The 15398-nt window shown below is 41.4% G+C and overlaps 1 protein-coding gene across 4 annotated transcripts in view; it reads right to left on the reverse strand.

The window, feature by feature from the left end:
* Positions 1 to 15398, reverse strand: part of NFIA (nuclear factor I A) — a 464567-nt gene that overhangs the window by 90478 nt on the left and 358691 nt on the right. For all 4 annotated transcript variants that reach the window (XM_084637844.1, XM_084637843.1, XM_084637846.1 and 1 more), the window contains exons 5-6: positions 7785 to 7902; positions 4760 to 4887 (exon numbers count right to left, since the gene is read on the reverse strand). In XM_084637844.1, coding sequence (XP_084493970.1) covers positions 4760 to 4887; positions 7785 to 7902 — 246 coding nt within the window. The remainder of the gene's footprint in view (positions 1 to 4759; positions 4888 to 7784; positions 7903 to 15398) is intronic.

Raw genomic sequence — 15398 nt, forward strand, 5'->3', positions numbered from 1 at the left:
GACGTTGAAGTTGTCTTTCTCCTCCCAATACCACCTCCATCCTCCAACCTCTCAACCAAGGCGTGATTTGCTGTTTCAAGGCCTCGTACACGAGGCTCACGTTCTCACGGATACGTAGCGCTATGGATGCTGAACCCAATCTTAATGTGATGGGGTGTTGGAAATCCTTCAACTTTGCCGATTGCATCACTTATATTAAACAGGCAATAGATGCAATCAAGCCTGAAACAGTCAATGCATGTTGGTGAAACCTATGGAAAGAATGTGTGAATGATTTTAAGGGTTTCCCGACCATTGACAAAGAAGTGAAATGGATTGTTCAGGTGGCCAGGCAAGTGGGTGGTGATGGCTTTGTCGATATCTTTGAGGAAGAAATTGAAGAATTAATTGTGGGCCACAGAGAAACAATGACTAATGAAGAGTTAGAGGAACTGATAAAATCGTCTACAGAAGATGAGATGATGACAACTAACAGGAAGAGCCAGCAAGTTGGAATTTTCATAAAATTGCTGAAGTGTTCCAAGCAGCGAAACACTTCAATGATTTAATTTCTGAATACGATCCCTCTATGGAATGAAGCCTCAAAATCACACATAGTATTATGGATGATTTGAGACCACATCAAGAAATGTTTGAGCAGCTCAAGAGTCAACAGCGACAGTTGCTGATCCCCATGTTTTTCAAGAAAAAACAACCACCAGCAGATAAGCCTACGCAATCAACTTCTCAAGCTGAACCAGAGCCAACCACTTTGCCTACAACTCGCTCTCCATCACCCAAGCTCTCCGTCACCTCTGTCTCCTGGATCAACATCAAGCCCTGACAACCCCCCAGTAGTGTTGTCAGGGGAAGAGGAAGACTAATAATCGGAGAGTGTACAGCGCCCATCTTCATCATCTCATCGTTCATCATATGGGTGCTGTACTAATCATCATCGTCATCATTCATCATCGTCACACGACCATTGTCATAGTTGTCGTATCACCATTATCATCGTCATAGAGTAGCAAGAATATCCAGGATGAATGGTGAGTGTTTAGGTTTACTGTTTTTCTTTTTTATTCTTTCATTCTTCCGTCTCTCTTTCTCTCTCTATGTAATTAAAAATACTGTAAAATTATATTTTGCACATGTATTCTTTATTATATACTGTACATTACTGTATACATTATACATTTATACATATTACTGTTCAGAGTTGTACAGTATACGCAAAACCATGTACAGTATACTGTACTTATTCGCGATTTAAGGGATTTTCAAAGGTAATTTTGACTATACGTGATTTTCGCTTTATGCGCTGACTTCAGAACCTAACCCCCGGATAAGATGCGACTCCATTGTAGACAGTAAGGGTCTTATTTGGACAATATAGAGATCAGAAAGGATGTAACTGAAACAAGGCAAGGTTACTATTCTTTCAGGAGCAATATTCTGGCAATATACAAAGTAATAAGGGATGTTGATCCCATTTCTATATTTTTCAGTGGGCCAATACATTTTCTAGGCAGTTGCCCTGTTAAAGACTCATAAAGCATTCTGTAGTGGTTGAGATGAAAGCATTCATGTCAAACACGAAGGACCAAATGTTGATTTCAGAGCACGTGTGACTTACTATATATTATATATTAAAACAAAATATGATATAAGCTGTTGCTTTCTGATATACAGAGCTCTGATGGTGACTCTTGTTCTGCTGACAGACCACTCTTTTGATGGGTTTGTAGATGATTATAGTTTTTTGTCCTCCACTATTGAGGAGGTGGATCCTAAGTGCTCTCTTTGCTGGCTTCGTTTTCAGAGATGAGCCTGGTTTATGGATGGTCTGAAACAAATGAAGCGAGAGGGAGATGGCTAGAGAACCAGTGGTGGAAATCTTGCGCTGAGACTGACCAGCTGTAGCATAAATATTTCTTTTCAACTCCTATGCTATTGCTGTGCAGGAGGCAAAGAGACGATTATTTTTCTCCACCAGAGTATCCGCAACATCTAAGACAGCAGATTTGATCTGTGTGACAAAGAGTCTGGTACATCTGGATGGTTTCTGCTTGGTAGCTGGTCTGAGTCCCTCCTGTTGTGAGGAAATTGTTTGCTATTCTGCAGACAAGACTGATCAGATTAGGGATAGGCTGTTGCTTTTGTGGTGATTGAGCCTGGTCTTGAGGGAACAAAGGCCTTGTCTTCTCTGCTGGAGTTTCAGCCAGTAATACTCCCTGAGGTACTGGAAGTGTTGGGAGAACTTTGTCCTGCAACCTGTCATTTGGATTCACGTCCTTCCTTGCTGGGGAAGGCTAGTGAGGAAGCGCGGATCTCCTTATTTGTGGCGATTGTCAGCACCTTTTTTAGAGAGGGCAGGCTGCCTATTGTTTTGGAGGAAACAGGAGTGCAGCCTTTGCTCAAGAAGTCATCATGGTGTGCTGACAATCTTGCTAATTATCAACAAGTATCACATCTTTCCTTTCAAGGTAGGATTGTGGGAAGGTTGTGACAAGACAATTCTCACCATGTCTAGATGCCTGTGATCTCCTTGACCCTTGTCAATCTGGGTATTGACCTGGCTATGACACAAAGACTGCCCTGGTGCACTGGTCAGTGATCTCCTGGCGACGGATGAAAACCCGGATTCCATGCTGGTATCATTAGATCTATCAGCTGCCTTTAATATGGTTGATCATGAAGTGCTGCTGACTTGCCTGAGGACCTGTTGAGAATGCACCAGGCCACTTTTCAGTGTTTTGTTCTCTTCTCTCAGCAGACAGTTGTGGACAATAGCTTCTCTTCCTGAGGAGCTCGGTGGGGTGCTGCAGGGTGGCATTCTGTCACCTCTCTTGTTCAACATGCATAAAAGGCCACTAGGAACATTGTAAGGGGGCATGGGGCTCAGTGTTTTCAGTATGCCGATGACTCCCAACTGTATGTCTCTACCTTGTCTCATTTGGAACCATGCCATTCAGCACCTCAATCACTGTTTCAGAGCAAGCTGTCTGGAGCTCAACCCAGATCATACTGAGGTGATGAAGGTGGGTTGGGGGATGTCGCTGGAGAACTGGGAGGAGGTAATATCAACCCCTTCCACTGGAGCAGTATGTCTGCCATTAGTTGATAGTATTCACACCTTAGGAGTGATTCTATGGCCCATGCTGCTGTTTGACAATCATGTTACAGATATGACCCAGTTTGCGTCTAGCTAGGAGGTTGCAGCCTTTTCTTTCAGACAGAGACCTTGCCACTGTTATCTGTGCTTTCTGTCACCTCAAGATCAGACAACGACAATGCACTCTACATGGGGCTACACCTTAAAACTATTTGGAGACTGAAGCTGGTGTAGAATGCAGTGGCTTGCTTATTGAACAGGACATTTCACTGGGGGCTCATGGCCAGAGTGATCCAGGATCTGTGCTGGCTGCCCATGTGTCTCTGGGTGGAGTTTAAGGTGTTGGTTATCACCTATAAAACCCTACATGGCTTGGAGCTGGCCTACCTGAGGGACTGGACTCCATGCTATACTGCCACAGCTGTGGTTAACAGGAGCACTCAGACTGGATCCAGCTCATTATAAAAGAGAGGGGAGCTGTTGGCAGGATGTTCTGTCAGCTCTGAGACTCTGAAACTTGCTCCCTCCTGGTCTGAAATAGCAACACTTGGTGGCTTTCCAGGCATGCTGCAAAAGACATCTGTTTGATGTGCTTCTGGAGAAGGCTGTGGATATGCTTCAGAGATGATGAAGGTAGTAGGTGGCTGGCTGGCCAGCCAAATTCCTGCAGAACTGATTTTAATGGTGCTGAGGTATAATATAATTGTACGGCTGTATCATTAATTATGTTAGGGTGCCCAGACCTTTGGTTAGACATCTTTATTATTTTAAATCTAAGTAAAAAATATATTAAAATATACAAAACACAAAGGACCAATCCCTTAGGACCATATATTGATGACCTGGTAAAATGTTGGATAGTGAAAGACAAAAACATTTTGTTGGTACTCAATAAATTAGTATTAATAATAATTAGTAACAAAATCCCTATCTAGACCAGAGATCTGTGGCATTATTTTGCCTACTAAATGTCATCATACCAGGAAAATGTTTTTATTACTATTAAGTACCCAGATGATACCAAGCTAGGTGATCGAGAGACACTAAGTAAATAACACAAGCCAAGGAAAGTTCATCAGGAAAAGGCATGGCTTCTTCCTTAAAGTTCTTAACTCCAATGATATGTATTTCAGCATAGAGTCTCCAATCAAACTTCACACCACTATGGGTGAATACAACAGCAACTCATACCAAGTCTCTCAAAAACCCACTGCAGAGTAAACAAATGTTATATAATTCTTCAAAAGTCTTTCCATCTTATAGAGGTATGTGTTTTTTTTAAAAAAAAACAAAACAATATAAACAATGGCATTTTACAACAGAATGAAATGTGGTCCACAGCTGGGACAGGTGCTGTGTTTTGCCAAGCTGTTATCAGTGATATTCCACGATTGGATATGGACAATTTGACAGAGAAGGAGAGCATATCTTTTTCTGCATTATTCAAATACTTCAGATGCTTGGCCCAAATACAAAAGTGACACACTACAAAAACATTTGCAGCTGCAGGAGCAATCAAACTATTGCAATATTTTCATTAGACTGACCATTTCAGCACAAATCATAGGGGTTTTATTTATAGCCTTTCTATACAGTGTTCTCTTAGGATAACAAAACTGAAAAACTGGAGAAAATTTCCTATGACTCCTGAAAGCCGTGGCTTACCTGGCTCCACTTCATGCCATCCACTTGACTGACTGCCACTTCCTGGAGAGCGCCCTTGGCTTGTATAAAATGGCTCTTCACCAGGACTGTCCATTTCATCCTCCACAGATTTGAGGCGTTTTGTAGAGCTGAAACAGCAAAACATACAATACTGTATATGCTGAAAGGATACAAAGGTATTTCTCTATTGGTATATTTCTCGGTAGCATGAGAGGAGACCAACAGGGTTAAGTTTAGTGACATTGAAACTGACAGAGTTAAGGCATTGACTTGGGAGAGGTTCCTGTTCTATTCACTCTTCCCCACAAAGCTGAATCAATGTACCTCAGTCCTGATCTACTTTTTTCAGACTTGAGGCTGCCTTACACTAGAATTGTCAAACTTTCTGAACTGTGCCAAGCTCCATGCTGATTTTGTGACACACAACAACCTCCAATAAAGACTAAGCTGAGATCACCAAACTCATTCCAAACTGGAACCAAAGATATTTTAAAATTTAGATTTTCACAGGTGGAAGGCTAGGACCTTATGGAAAGCATGCTGAAGTCAACAGAACGACTCCCATTGACTTCAGTGGGTTTTGTACCATTAATTCACTGTGTCACCAGCTATCAAATAGTTAATATTAAACAGATATGGTACTGACAGGCAGACCCTCATTTAAACTACCTTGTTTTCTCCTTATCTTACTGTGAATTCCATATACTCCCTTCGTATGCATTTTTTATATTTTCAATGCTTTCTTTTCCTAAAGAAAAATCCAATGGCAGCAAACCCAGCTTCATGGTAACCCTACAATAATAAGCACATGAGTGATGGCAAAAGATGGAAAAGATATTTCAGTTTTACATTGTCACAGGTTATTTTAAACAAGAATAAAAATTTTACCCTGTATCTAATTTGTGCAATGCCTGATGTAGAACATAGTCTTTGGCTGCCGCCACACGTTTTTTAAAAAAAAGAACAAAAAGCTTGCTGACTAATGCCAACACTGAAAGGCTCCCACACAACACTTACCATATACAATACCTCCCCCACAATCCAACCCAGGCGAAAGGCTGAGAGATGGGAGAATCCTGACACTGTGCTCTGAAGGTCAACTGACACAAAGTGTGGCAGAGTGGTAGGGAAATGAATTCCAGTTCCAAGGGCCCACAATCTTGGCTAAGTTTGGAATAATGAGATGTACAGAATGCTCTAGAATATTATTGTGAATTTGTCCTAACACATTTTTCTAGAACTTATGTCTATTGCCAGCTCTTTATTCTGTGGGGTCAATTCCACCAGCAGTGTGTAAGGGATTCAAGAAAAGGCCTACCTGCCTAAATGTCCCATAGGTAAACAAGAATAGACTCCTTTGTGTATCAGGGATGTACTTCAATGGATATAAAACATTCCATTGGCATAATTCCCATTGAGCTAAATCTTCCAGCCTTCACTCAGGCTAGACTCACTTTAACTTCACCCTTAGTTCTGCCTGAGTAAGAGCTGCAGGGTTTGGGAGTTCTGTATGCAAAGCTGAAGGGAGACAATGTTTTATGGTATGTATGGAATGCAGGTTGTACCATAACTTATTTAAAAGAATCGGTATATGTCGTTGGGGAAATTCTATGTGTACAATACAATTACTGCCTGATAGAGCCACTGAGTCTGTGTATTTAAGGAATACTTTTTTTCTAACTGGGAACAACCTAATGAGAGAAAAACAAACATATTACCGAGTTATTAACTACTGGTGATGTTTATAATTAGCTCCTTATCAGTGCTAGCTATTTGCAGAAGAATAGAAGAGTGACAACTGAGCTTTTAAGTAACACTAATAACCTGCCTTTTTCACTCCTGGAGTCACAACAAAACTCTTCCTGGGAGTGATTCTAATGATGAGCACTGCACATACAGTATGCCAAACACATGTGCAAAAACTAACAGCACAAACTTTTAAATTGATTACTGCCACATGTAATGAGAACCGTATTTGCTAAGCTTCAGAATGCTGACTGAGCTCATGTGTACAGAATGTTCTTTCAATCACTGCGAACTATAAGCTAAAAGAAAAGGAGTACTTGTGGCTTAGAGACTAACAAATAAGCTAAAAGTTATTGCTAGGAGACTCTACATACTTTTGTAGAAAAAAAACCAGCTACATTCAAAAGATATGTTTTTTTTTAACGGTGTGCTTGCTTTTTGCAAAGCTGGTGGCGCTGCAGACTGAGATCAGAACCTAAAAGAACTCCAGGCAGAAGTTAGAATTTCTTGTCATGTCTTCGAAATAACTGATCATTTTGGCTGGCGGACAAACAAAAATCAGTCTGGTTCCTTAACAGTGTTCAAGATGGCAATGGTGACTAGGCTTATTTATAAATTCAATCTCATGTATGGTTAAAGTAAAAAGAGTAAAAAATATCCTTGTCTGCTAGTTTGCACCTAAGATATGCAATTGGACTTGACAGTAGCCTGCATCAAAGATTCAGTTGCTTCATTAAAACACAAAATTCTTAAAGCCACACCAAAATGTGAATGAATTAAAGCCAGGTCTTCAACACTATGTTAGTTTCACAGCTAACACTTTTATGTATACACAATACATGTAAGTTTTATCTAAAGTCTGGTGTCCAGTCTCTTTTCCTTCTATGCAATGCCGACAAGAAATATCTCCATGAAAAATACTCAGTGACATTATCATAGAAGGACATTATGTTTCATTATGGTCCTGATTCTCCTCTCACTTATACCAATGCAACTCTACTGATTTCAATGGAATTACCTGTGATTCTAAACAAGGTAAGTGAGAAAAGAATCAGGGCCTGTGTGTCTCTCTGCAGCTTTTTTCAAAGCTGGACTTTAAGTATAGAGCTTTAATATAGATTGAGATAGACACTCAGATTTGTGATTCTGAAAAGACTCACCATCCTGTCCCCACCAGAACACATCAAACAATGTAAGTACAAAACAATAATTTCCATATGAGCATTAATCGTAATCTGGGTTTCACAAGTAACCCAATAGCATACACATATCAAATTACCTGGTAGAGGATGTGCTAGGTAAAGACCTCCTCATTGCTCCTGGGCTCATGCTATAGTATGAAGAACTTTCCAAATCTGAGAGGGAGAAATTTGGGCCTGTTCCTGCAGCTATTGGTGCTAGGGAAACAAAAAAAATTAAAGTCAGTAAGTCATGTGAATAAGGACTCAATTATATATCAACGCCCAAAGTGAACTGACACTGTAATCAGGAACATTTTACCACTATATGATGTCCTCGGGGGCAGGAAGTGTCTTTTTTGGTATGTTTGTACAACGCCTTGCACAATGCAGTCCTGGTCCCCACCTAGGACTCCTAAGTACTCCAGTAATAAAAATAAATAATAATAATCATATAATATAATAAAGACATTCCTATTTTCTTTTCAGGTCAGTCTTTTCTGTACTGGCAATTCTCATTGTTTGCAGCAAGAATCTTGGATTCCTTTAAGAAACTGCTGCCATATTGTAATCTTCTTAATAACATCTCTTGGAACTTACTTCCTTATTAGGCACAGTGCTGAGTAGTGGACGTGTTGCGCCATCCCTACAGTATGCCTGGCCCAGTCTACGAGCTTCTGTAGACGGGGAAGGGGCACTGGTGCCACCTCTTCCCAAGACCTTTGGGAATGCTGTGTGCACCCAGATGTACATAGAGGCTACAGTCTCTATACTCCTGGAGCATAGGAGCTATGACTGACCAAGACCCCTAAGGGAAGTATGCCAGGGGCTGAGACCCCTTGTGTTCCTCTCTGGCTCTGTGCTGAGGCCAGAGACAATTTGCCTCATTATATTATTATCCAACAAACGTTTTCTATTGTTCTTTATTCCCACAAGCATGCATGGTTTTCTGTAAGGACCACCACTGCTATAACTCACCTGACTTTAATATGCTTGCCTAGAGTACTGTTTTTACACTAAGGTATTATGAGAGTTCCTTTTCCAAAAGTTTACAGGCATAGGGCTCTGAACTCCCATGTGTTGAGCAATATGGAACAAATGAGAATGTTTTAACTAATATAAAACTGATCCGGCAAGGTCTTCCTCAATGAAATCCACTGCATGTGATATGATACCATGCCCACTGTCACCATTCCAGTGCCCTGACCTTTACAGGACATTCTGTTTTATGGACCAAGATTGATTGTCTGTCCCATTCCACAATCTGATTAAAATTACCCTGTTGCCCAAGATAAATCTGTTTGGCACAGGATATATTATCTGAAAACTCTGATTCACAGGGATTTTCCTGGTGCCACACAATGATACTGAACCAAATTTACTCTTGTGTCAGTTGGAACAACTCTACTGAAATCAATAGACCTGTGCTTGCTCCTACCGGGGAGGAACTGAGCCCAATATTAAACACATGAAATATTTCACTCTTGTGGGCATCAGTGAGGAAATCAAGATTGGATGATTCAGGTACCTTGCACCAATAACCTGGCATACCAAGGGTGAAATACGGGACCAAATGAAGCCACTGGGAGTTCTGCCTTTGATTTCAATAGAGTCAGGATTTCACCCCAAGTTTTAGGGAAGAAGCACTGCTGGATTTGACAGATGAAGAATATAGCTTTGCAGCTGCCTCATTCTCCTCACAATTAAACTGGCAATCTAGGGCAAAGATCTTTTAAGAAAGTAGATCAACATTGAGACAGACTGGGAATGACATGGACAGCAAGTAACAGATTTTTAAAAGCGTAGGGTGGAAAGCACACAATGCTATTAAAACTTAAGAAAATCTGGAACGATCATTAAAAGGGATTAATTTGGGAAGTAATTTACGGCAAGAACACAAACTCCTTTGTTGTGTTCCTTTAACTAAAATATGTTTCCTGTGCACTGGCTGTATGAGAGGGCGGGCGTTTTTTTTAAAGAAAAATTAAATATAGTAAAACTCATTTTATTAAATTGTGCTTTCTGCTAGAGTTTCCTGACAGCAGCTAGAAGAGGCTGTAAAACCGACAAATTTGCATGGAAAAAAGAAACCAGTGTAAGTAATTTGTGTAAAAGGTAACATGGGCATGGACTGCTATAAGTCAGACACCCTGCAGATAGCAGACCGCTGCAGTATGAGCAGTTATGGGTTAGAAAAATGACCACACTGCAGTCAGTCTGACGTGAATGGAAATCAATCATACAGGTACTCTCTGCAGCATCTACTCCACAGTCTTCAGCAATTCCTTTGCCAAGCAGATTTGTGCTCTTTAAACCCCTTTGTTGATCAATTCCCCTGTACCCCAGACCTAACAAAGCCCAACTTAGTGGTTAATAATAATATTTTCCAAACAGGCACATAAAAAGGCAGGCACTAAATTAAAGCACCATTTCTTTTCAAGGGGCAATGAATTTCCCCGCTATTGTAAGTTTTACTGAGCAGTTTTATTTCAGATAGAGATGGAGGAAAATTTTGTGTTCAAAAACTGACTCTGCTCCCGTTCATCAGCCCCCAAAATCTAGCGCATTACTGGCCAAATTCTTGAATTTGCCTTACGTGAAACTAAAAAGTTCTTCCACTTCTCAACATGGTGCACGTAGCCTGAAAAGATGTGGAGTGGGATGGGGGTAAAGCTAGTAACATAAAAATTAGCCACAAGATAGAAAGGATTTAAATAGGTAACCTCTAGCTTCCTCCATATTTAACAGTAATAGGGTTTTCCTGCCAGGTCCTCGGACACCCTGCAGTACTGAGGGGAGCTGAGCTGAGAGGATTCAGGATGAAAGGTAAAAAGACAAGATCCATCCCTCTTAAACAATAAAATGGTCAAAGGACAGAACATTTATTAAAGCAGTTGAGTATTAAAAGCATTTAAAAGGTTCATGGCTGTGCCTTATTTAAAAGGCCTATGGCAGTTCTCACAATGACATTCATACTAGAGACAACCCAAGGTCACTAAACTTAGTAATGCTATAAGGGTAAACTTTCCATAAAGGGGAACTGTTCTGGAATCACACTCTGTGTAGTAGGAAGTTATCTTTCAATAAAGGGTATCTATGTTTTCTTTTCCCAGTTAGTTTGCTCTTCAAACAACATTTTACTGTAGACAAAGTGAGGAAAATTTCAGTGTACAGACCCCATCCAGAGGCTGGCGGAGAAGGGGTTAACTCTCTTTCTCTGGGTAGGGGGGATCCGTCTCTTCCTCTCTGGAATTTGGTTGAAGTGATTCATGCTTTATATCCCTGTTATAGACTTAGCTGAATCGAGTCACACCTCATAACACTTTACACTGGACTTTGGCAGAGGGAACTCTGTTGTGTTTTATTTGGACCTTCTATTTACTTTTCTGTTTTGCAACACAACATGTTGCAAAGGTGCATAAACTTAATCTAGCCTAGCCATGCAAACCCTTCCTTGCTCCAAATGGCCCCTCTCACTGCCTGAATACACCATCCCTCTTCTATTAGCCCTGAATACTGATGGAAAGACAGAATCCCACTTCTGTCTGTTTGTAGGATTCCCTATCAACACTCCAGCACCAGAGAGAAAACAGGATTAAAGAGCTCTAAATTGTGGCAAAACTCTGTCTAAATTGAGCTTCTTCATTTTAGCATATGATCATCCAACATGTGATCACTCTCCCCACCTGTACCTCAGCCCAACGTCCCAAAATAAGAACATGCTTTGGCACTGTCAGCATAAGTGTGGAGATCATTCTGTTCTATAATACAAAGCCAGCCCTTTATTACACCAAAGTATACATAAATTGAAAGTTAAGATTATACCAGCCACACTGAAAATATGCTGCTTTCCCCACCTAAGAGATGCTCCTCAGAAAAATGACACCAAAATAGCTCAAGAACACGTCCCAAGCAGGAGATATAGGTTGAAAATTTCAACTGAGCTTCCACACAATACACACCCCACCCACATGCCTGCATCAAGATGTCATTTGACACAGAGCTCTGACCCCAGTGAGGGAGGAGTAAAATGGTTTATTGGATAGAAATCTGGCCTTTCATTTAAAGCTTCGTTTGATTGATGTGTGCGGAGCCTGTAAGTGAACTAACTGATGCAGCCTCAGCTGATTTCAGCTGACAGGGTGGTCTCCATCACAAAACTCCTACGCACACAGGATACATTTCAATCACTCTGAAGGATCAGAATGAGGGTTAGAATGAGTTTGCCTGAAAGACTGGAACAACCCTCACTGTAGGCCGATCATTCCATGTTAAACTGGGGAGGCAAGCGGGGAGCTGCTTCTCTTTGACCACTTGCATGGTAGCTCTGCTCTGGATAAAGCGCAGCTCTGAGGAAAACTCCCACTGCTGCCAATCTATTCCCTTTGCTGCCAGTTTATTAGCTCAAATAGTCACCCGAAATGTCAAGAAAAATAACAGAAAAATTAGCAAAAAACCCTCTGACTTAATTCAATTTGAATATTTATTTTGGAAATTTACTGAATTAAAGTACAGGAAACCCACTAAATAAAACCAGCCAAGCTGGAAGTCGTCTTCCTTTTAAAATGGCACTGTCTTTTAGTTGTTAAGATATATTTAATTTCTCTTTTTTCATTTTTTATTTATTTATTTTTACAAAGATATTTGGGTAAAACTAGGATCAAGACATGTCTAACACTGCAGCAAAGTGACAATGTACATAAGGCTAAACGTATTATACCCCAGGAAGAAACATGACGTTTAACTAATACACTTCTTCATATACTGTGGCTTAACAACCAGAGGAAAACACACTATCTTTCTGACTCAGCGAGGAAAGGGTAGCTCGAATTTGTTGCATGGCCTTTGTCTCCTATGTACTGTACTGTTAGGTTCAAAGAGGTTTGCCGAATACCACTGATATGAAATGTGTGATGTTCATTTTAAAATTACTAGTACAGCTTGCTATTGACCATCTAATTATGCTGAGTTCCATTTATAAACATAGCTAACCACTAAGTTTATGGAGACTTTTTGTGCTGCTTTAATAGGATATTGATCGAGAGCAAGGTTTGAGTGGACTGCCATTGAATTGTGTAATGGCATACAAAAAGCAAGGTCACGGCAACTGTTCATTCTATGCCTGCAGTCTATTTTTTATTATATTCTTTTTTTCTCTCCCTCTTATACCCAATCCCAAATGCTAGGTTTGGGATAGCAATGCTTGGCTAAGGAATACAGAGTTATATTTTAAATGCTGTTTTTCATGCTGCTGACTTCTAACTATCTCAGCTACAGTATTGCTTAGTATAGCAGAAAACATACAGGCTATATCAAAGCTTTTGTAAGTGTGCTCTGCACTAGGGAGTTCTGTGGATCCTTCCCACTCTCCTACAGACTGCAAAAAAGCAGTGGACCCACGCTGCAGTTTCCGAGCTGCAGCAGCACCAACCCTTGTTTTTGCAAGGCGGCTGAGTGTAGGGCAATCTCCAGCAGATCCTGATGGTTATGGATCTGAAGGCCTTGCCATTCACAAAGAAGCTCTGTGTCATACAGAGAAAGTAGACCCCTCTGGTGGGCTCTGGACTCCAGCTATTGATACCCACTCTACCTTTGGGGGAATTACACTGCGGGATGGCCCTCTACCTCCAGAGGAATTGATGGGTGCAACAGGACTTTACCTATAATTTGTTTACATTATACCTCTTATTCTGAGTGGATAAGGACTGCTTGATAAAAGTACACTGGAAAGCTGTATTCCTTGGGTTATACCCGTCTCTTCCCTGCCCCGCCCCCTGCCCGCTCAGAGTAGTGGCAACTAATTTAATTTCTCCTTCACATTCCTCCCACAGTAACTACAGTGTCAGTTTTGTATCTTTCAACCGAGATGATTCTGCTTCAGTACTTCTAATCATCTGAGCTGGAATGTTACAGTTTTATTCAGCCTCTTGGGTGAGCGTGAGGAGACACATACACAAACACTACACACAAGAGATTATTTTCCTTTTATTGCCTTAAACAGCAATGATTATTTCATATAGTTACAGAATTATTGCACATTTCAAACACTAGGGTGCCACTTCATGCCAATCTCTTACATTCTGAGACCTCTTACATTCTGTTCCAGTTTCCTATTGCTAGAGCCCCCGAAATTCTATGCCACAGCAGCACCCATCTACGCGGCAAGAGTAAGGAGAATTCTGCAGCTGGTTTCACTTTAGCACTGCTACAGCAACCCCAAATCACAAAGAATGACTGCTTGAAAGTCTCAAACCCTAAGTATCCACTTTTAAACTGCATTAGTCCAGGATCCCTGCCTTTTCAAATTCCATGACCATAAAATCATTCACAGCCTGTGGAATTTACTTAATCCTTTCATGGGATCTAAGTGTCTAACACAGAAATGTGTGTGTATATGTGTGTGTGTGTGGTTTAACTGGCATATTAAAAGGGTTAAAAATCATCCCACTAACTCCATGAAAACCTGAACTAGCATTTTACAACTTTAAGTGTGGCATTCTCAATCCAGTGAGCAGGCAGGGTGCTTCGTACATCAGCACCAGGAATTATATAATTTCACCCAACAATGCAGTGCAAAACATGCGTAAATTTGATCTGCTTTTAGGGACCGCTCATTAAGCCCCAAATCCTTCCTTCACAGCCCAGCCTGTATATTTCAGCTGTCTGTGGGGGATATCAACACAGGAAGGAATCCAGATCAGGAGCATATGCAGGTTACTCAAATCTAATGGCTGCATTAGCCTCCTCTCCATGCCCTTTCCCTGGCCCCAAGCTCCCAGCCTGTCAATGTCTCCCATTCGCACTTCCAGGGTCCTGCTGAACAGGGAAATCCCATGGAGCAGGACTTTTGTGCCAAATGGGGTGAACAAATTCTGCACTGCCTCCCATATCTTGCCACCCTTTCACAGCAGGCACAGTCTACTGCCTTGGGGACCTCTGCACACATGAGGAAGGGGACAGAATTTAGGTCCAAATCCTCGAAGGTATATAGGAGCCTAGCTCCTATTGATTTCAATGGAAGGTAGACACCTACACACCTCTGAGGACCTCCTCATAAAGGATGATTTGAGGTGAGGGGTTTGTTTCGCTTGTGCAACAGCTGGCTGTTCCATCAATAAATCCTGTGCATTGCCTGGGATCTACAGGAGCTTAGGGCCCCCTGTGTCTCTCACCATCAACACAGGAGTCAACAGAGGTGCACTGGAGCCATGCTTGCCTGGCTTCCCTTCATCATGTCCCTAGGGCATTCTTAAAGGGGAGTTTCCCCAGCGCTGACCAAGGGATGGTCAAAATGTAGCCTCAGGCTTGAGGAAGAATAACTTGTATCTGTTCTGACATTCCTGCGTTTAACCCTCAGCCCAATCCTTCCCAATCATGGATGAACTTCTCTATGGAGGAGTCCCAGCAGAGTCTGGGGTATGTGGGTCAATGCTGATTTTCCCCAACCACAATAAAGGAATAATGGGGATCTGATCTGGCCTACTCACGTTGGATTATGAGTGGAGAAAGACCTCGCACCTAGTTTTAGCATACACAGAGTCACAGAAATGTAGGGCTGGAAGGGACCTCGAGAGGTCGTCTAGTCCAGCCCCCTGCACTGAGGCTAGATCATCCCTGACAGGTGTTTGTCTAACCTGTTCTGAAAAACCTCCAATGATGGGGGATTCCATGTTCAGTTTCTTAAAATTGGCAACACCTTTGTAGTAGCCTTTTTC

This window comes from Lepidochelys olivacea, assembly GCF_965140295.1.
Source record: "Lepidochelys olivacea isolate rLepOli2 genome assembly, chromosome: 8".
NCBI classification, from domain to species: Eukaryota; Metazoa; Chordata; order Testudines; family Cheloniidae; genus Lepidochelys; species Lepidochelys olivacea.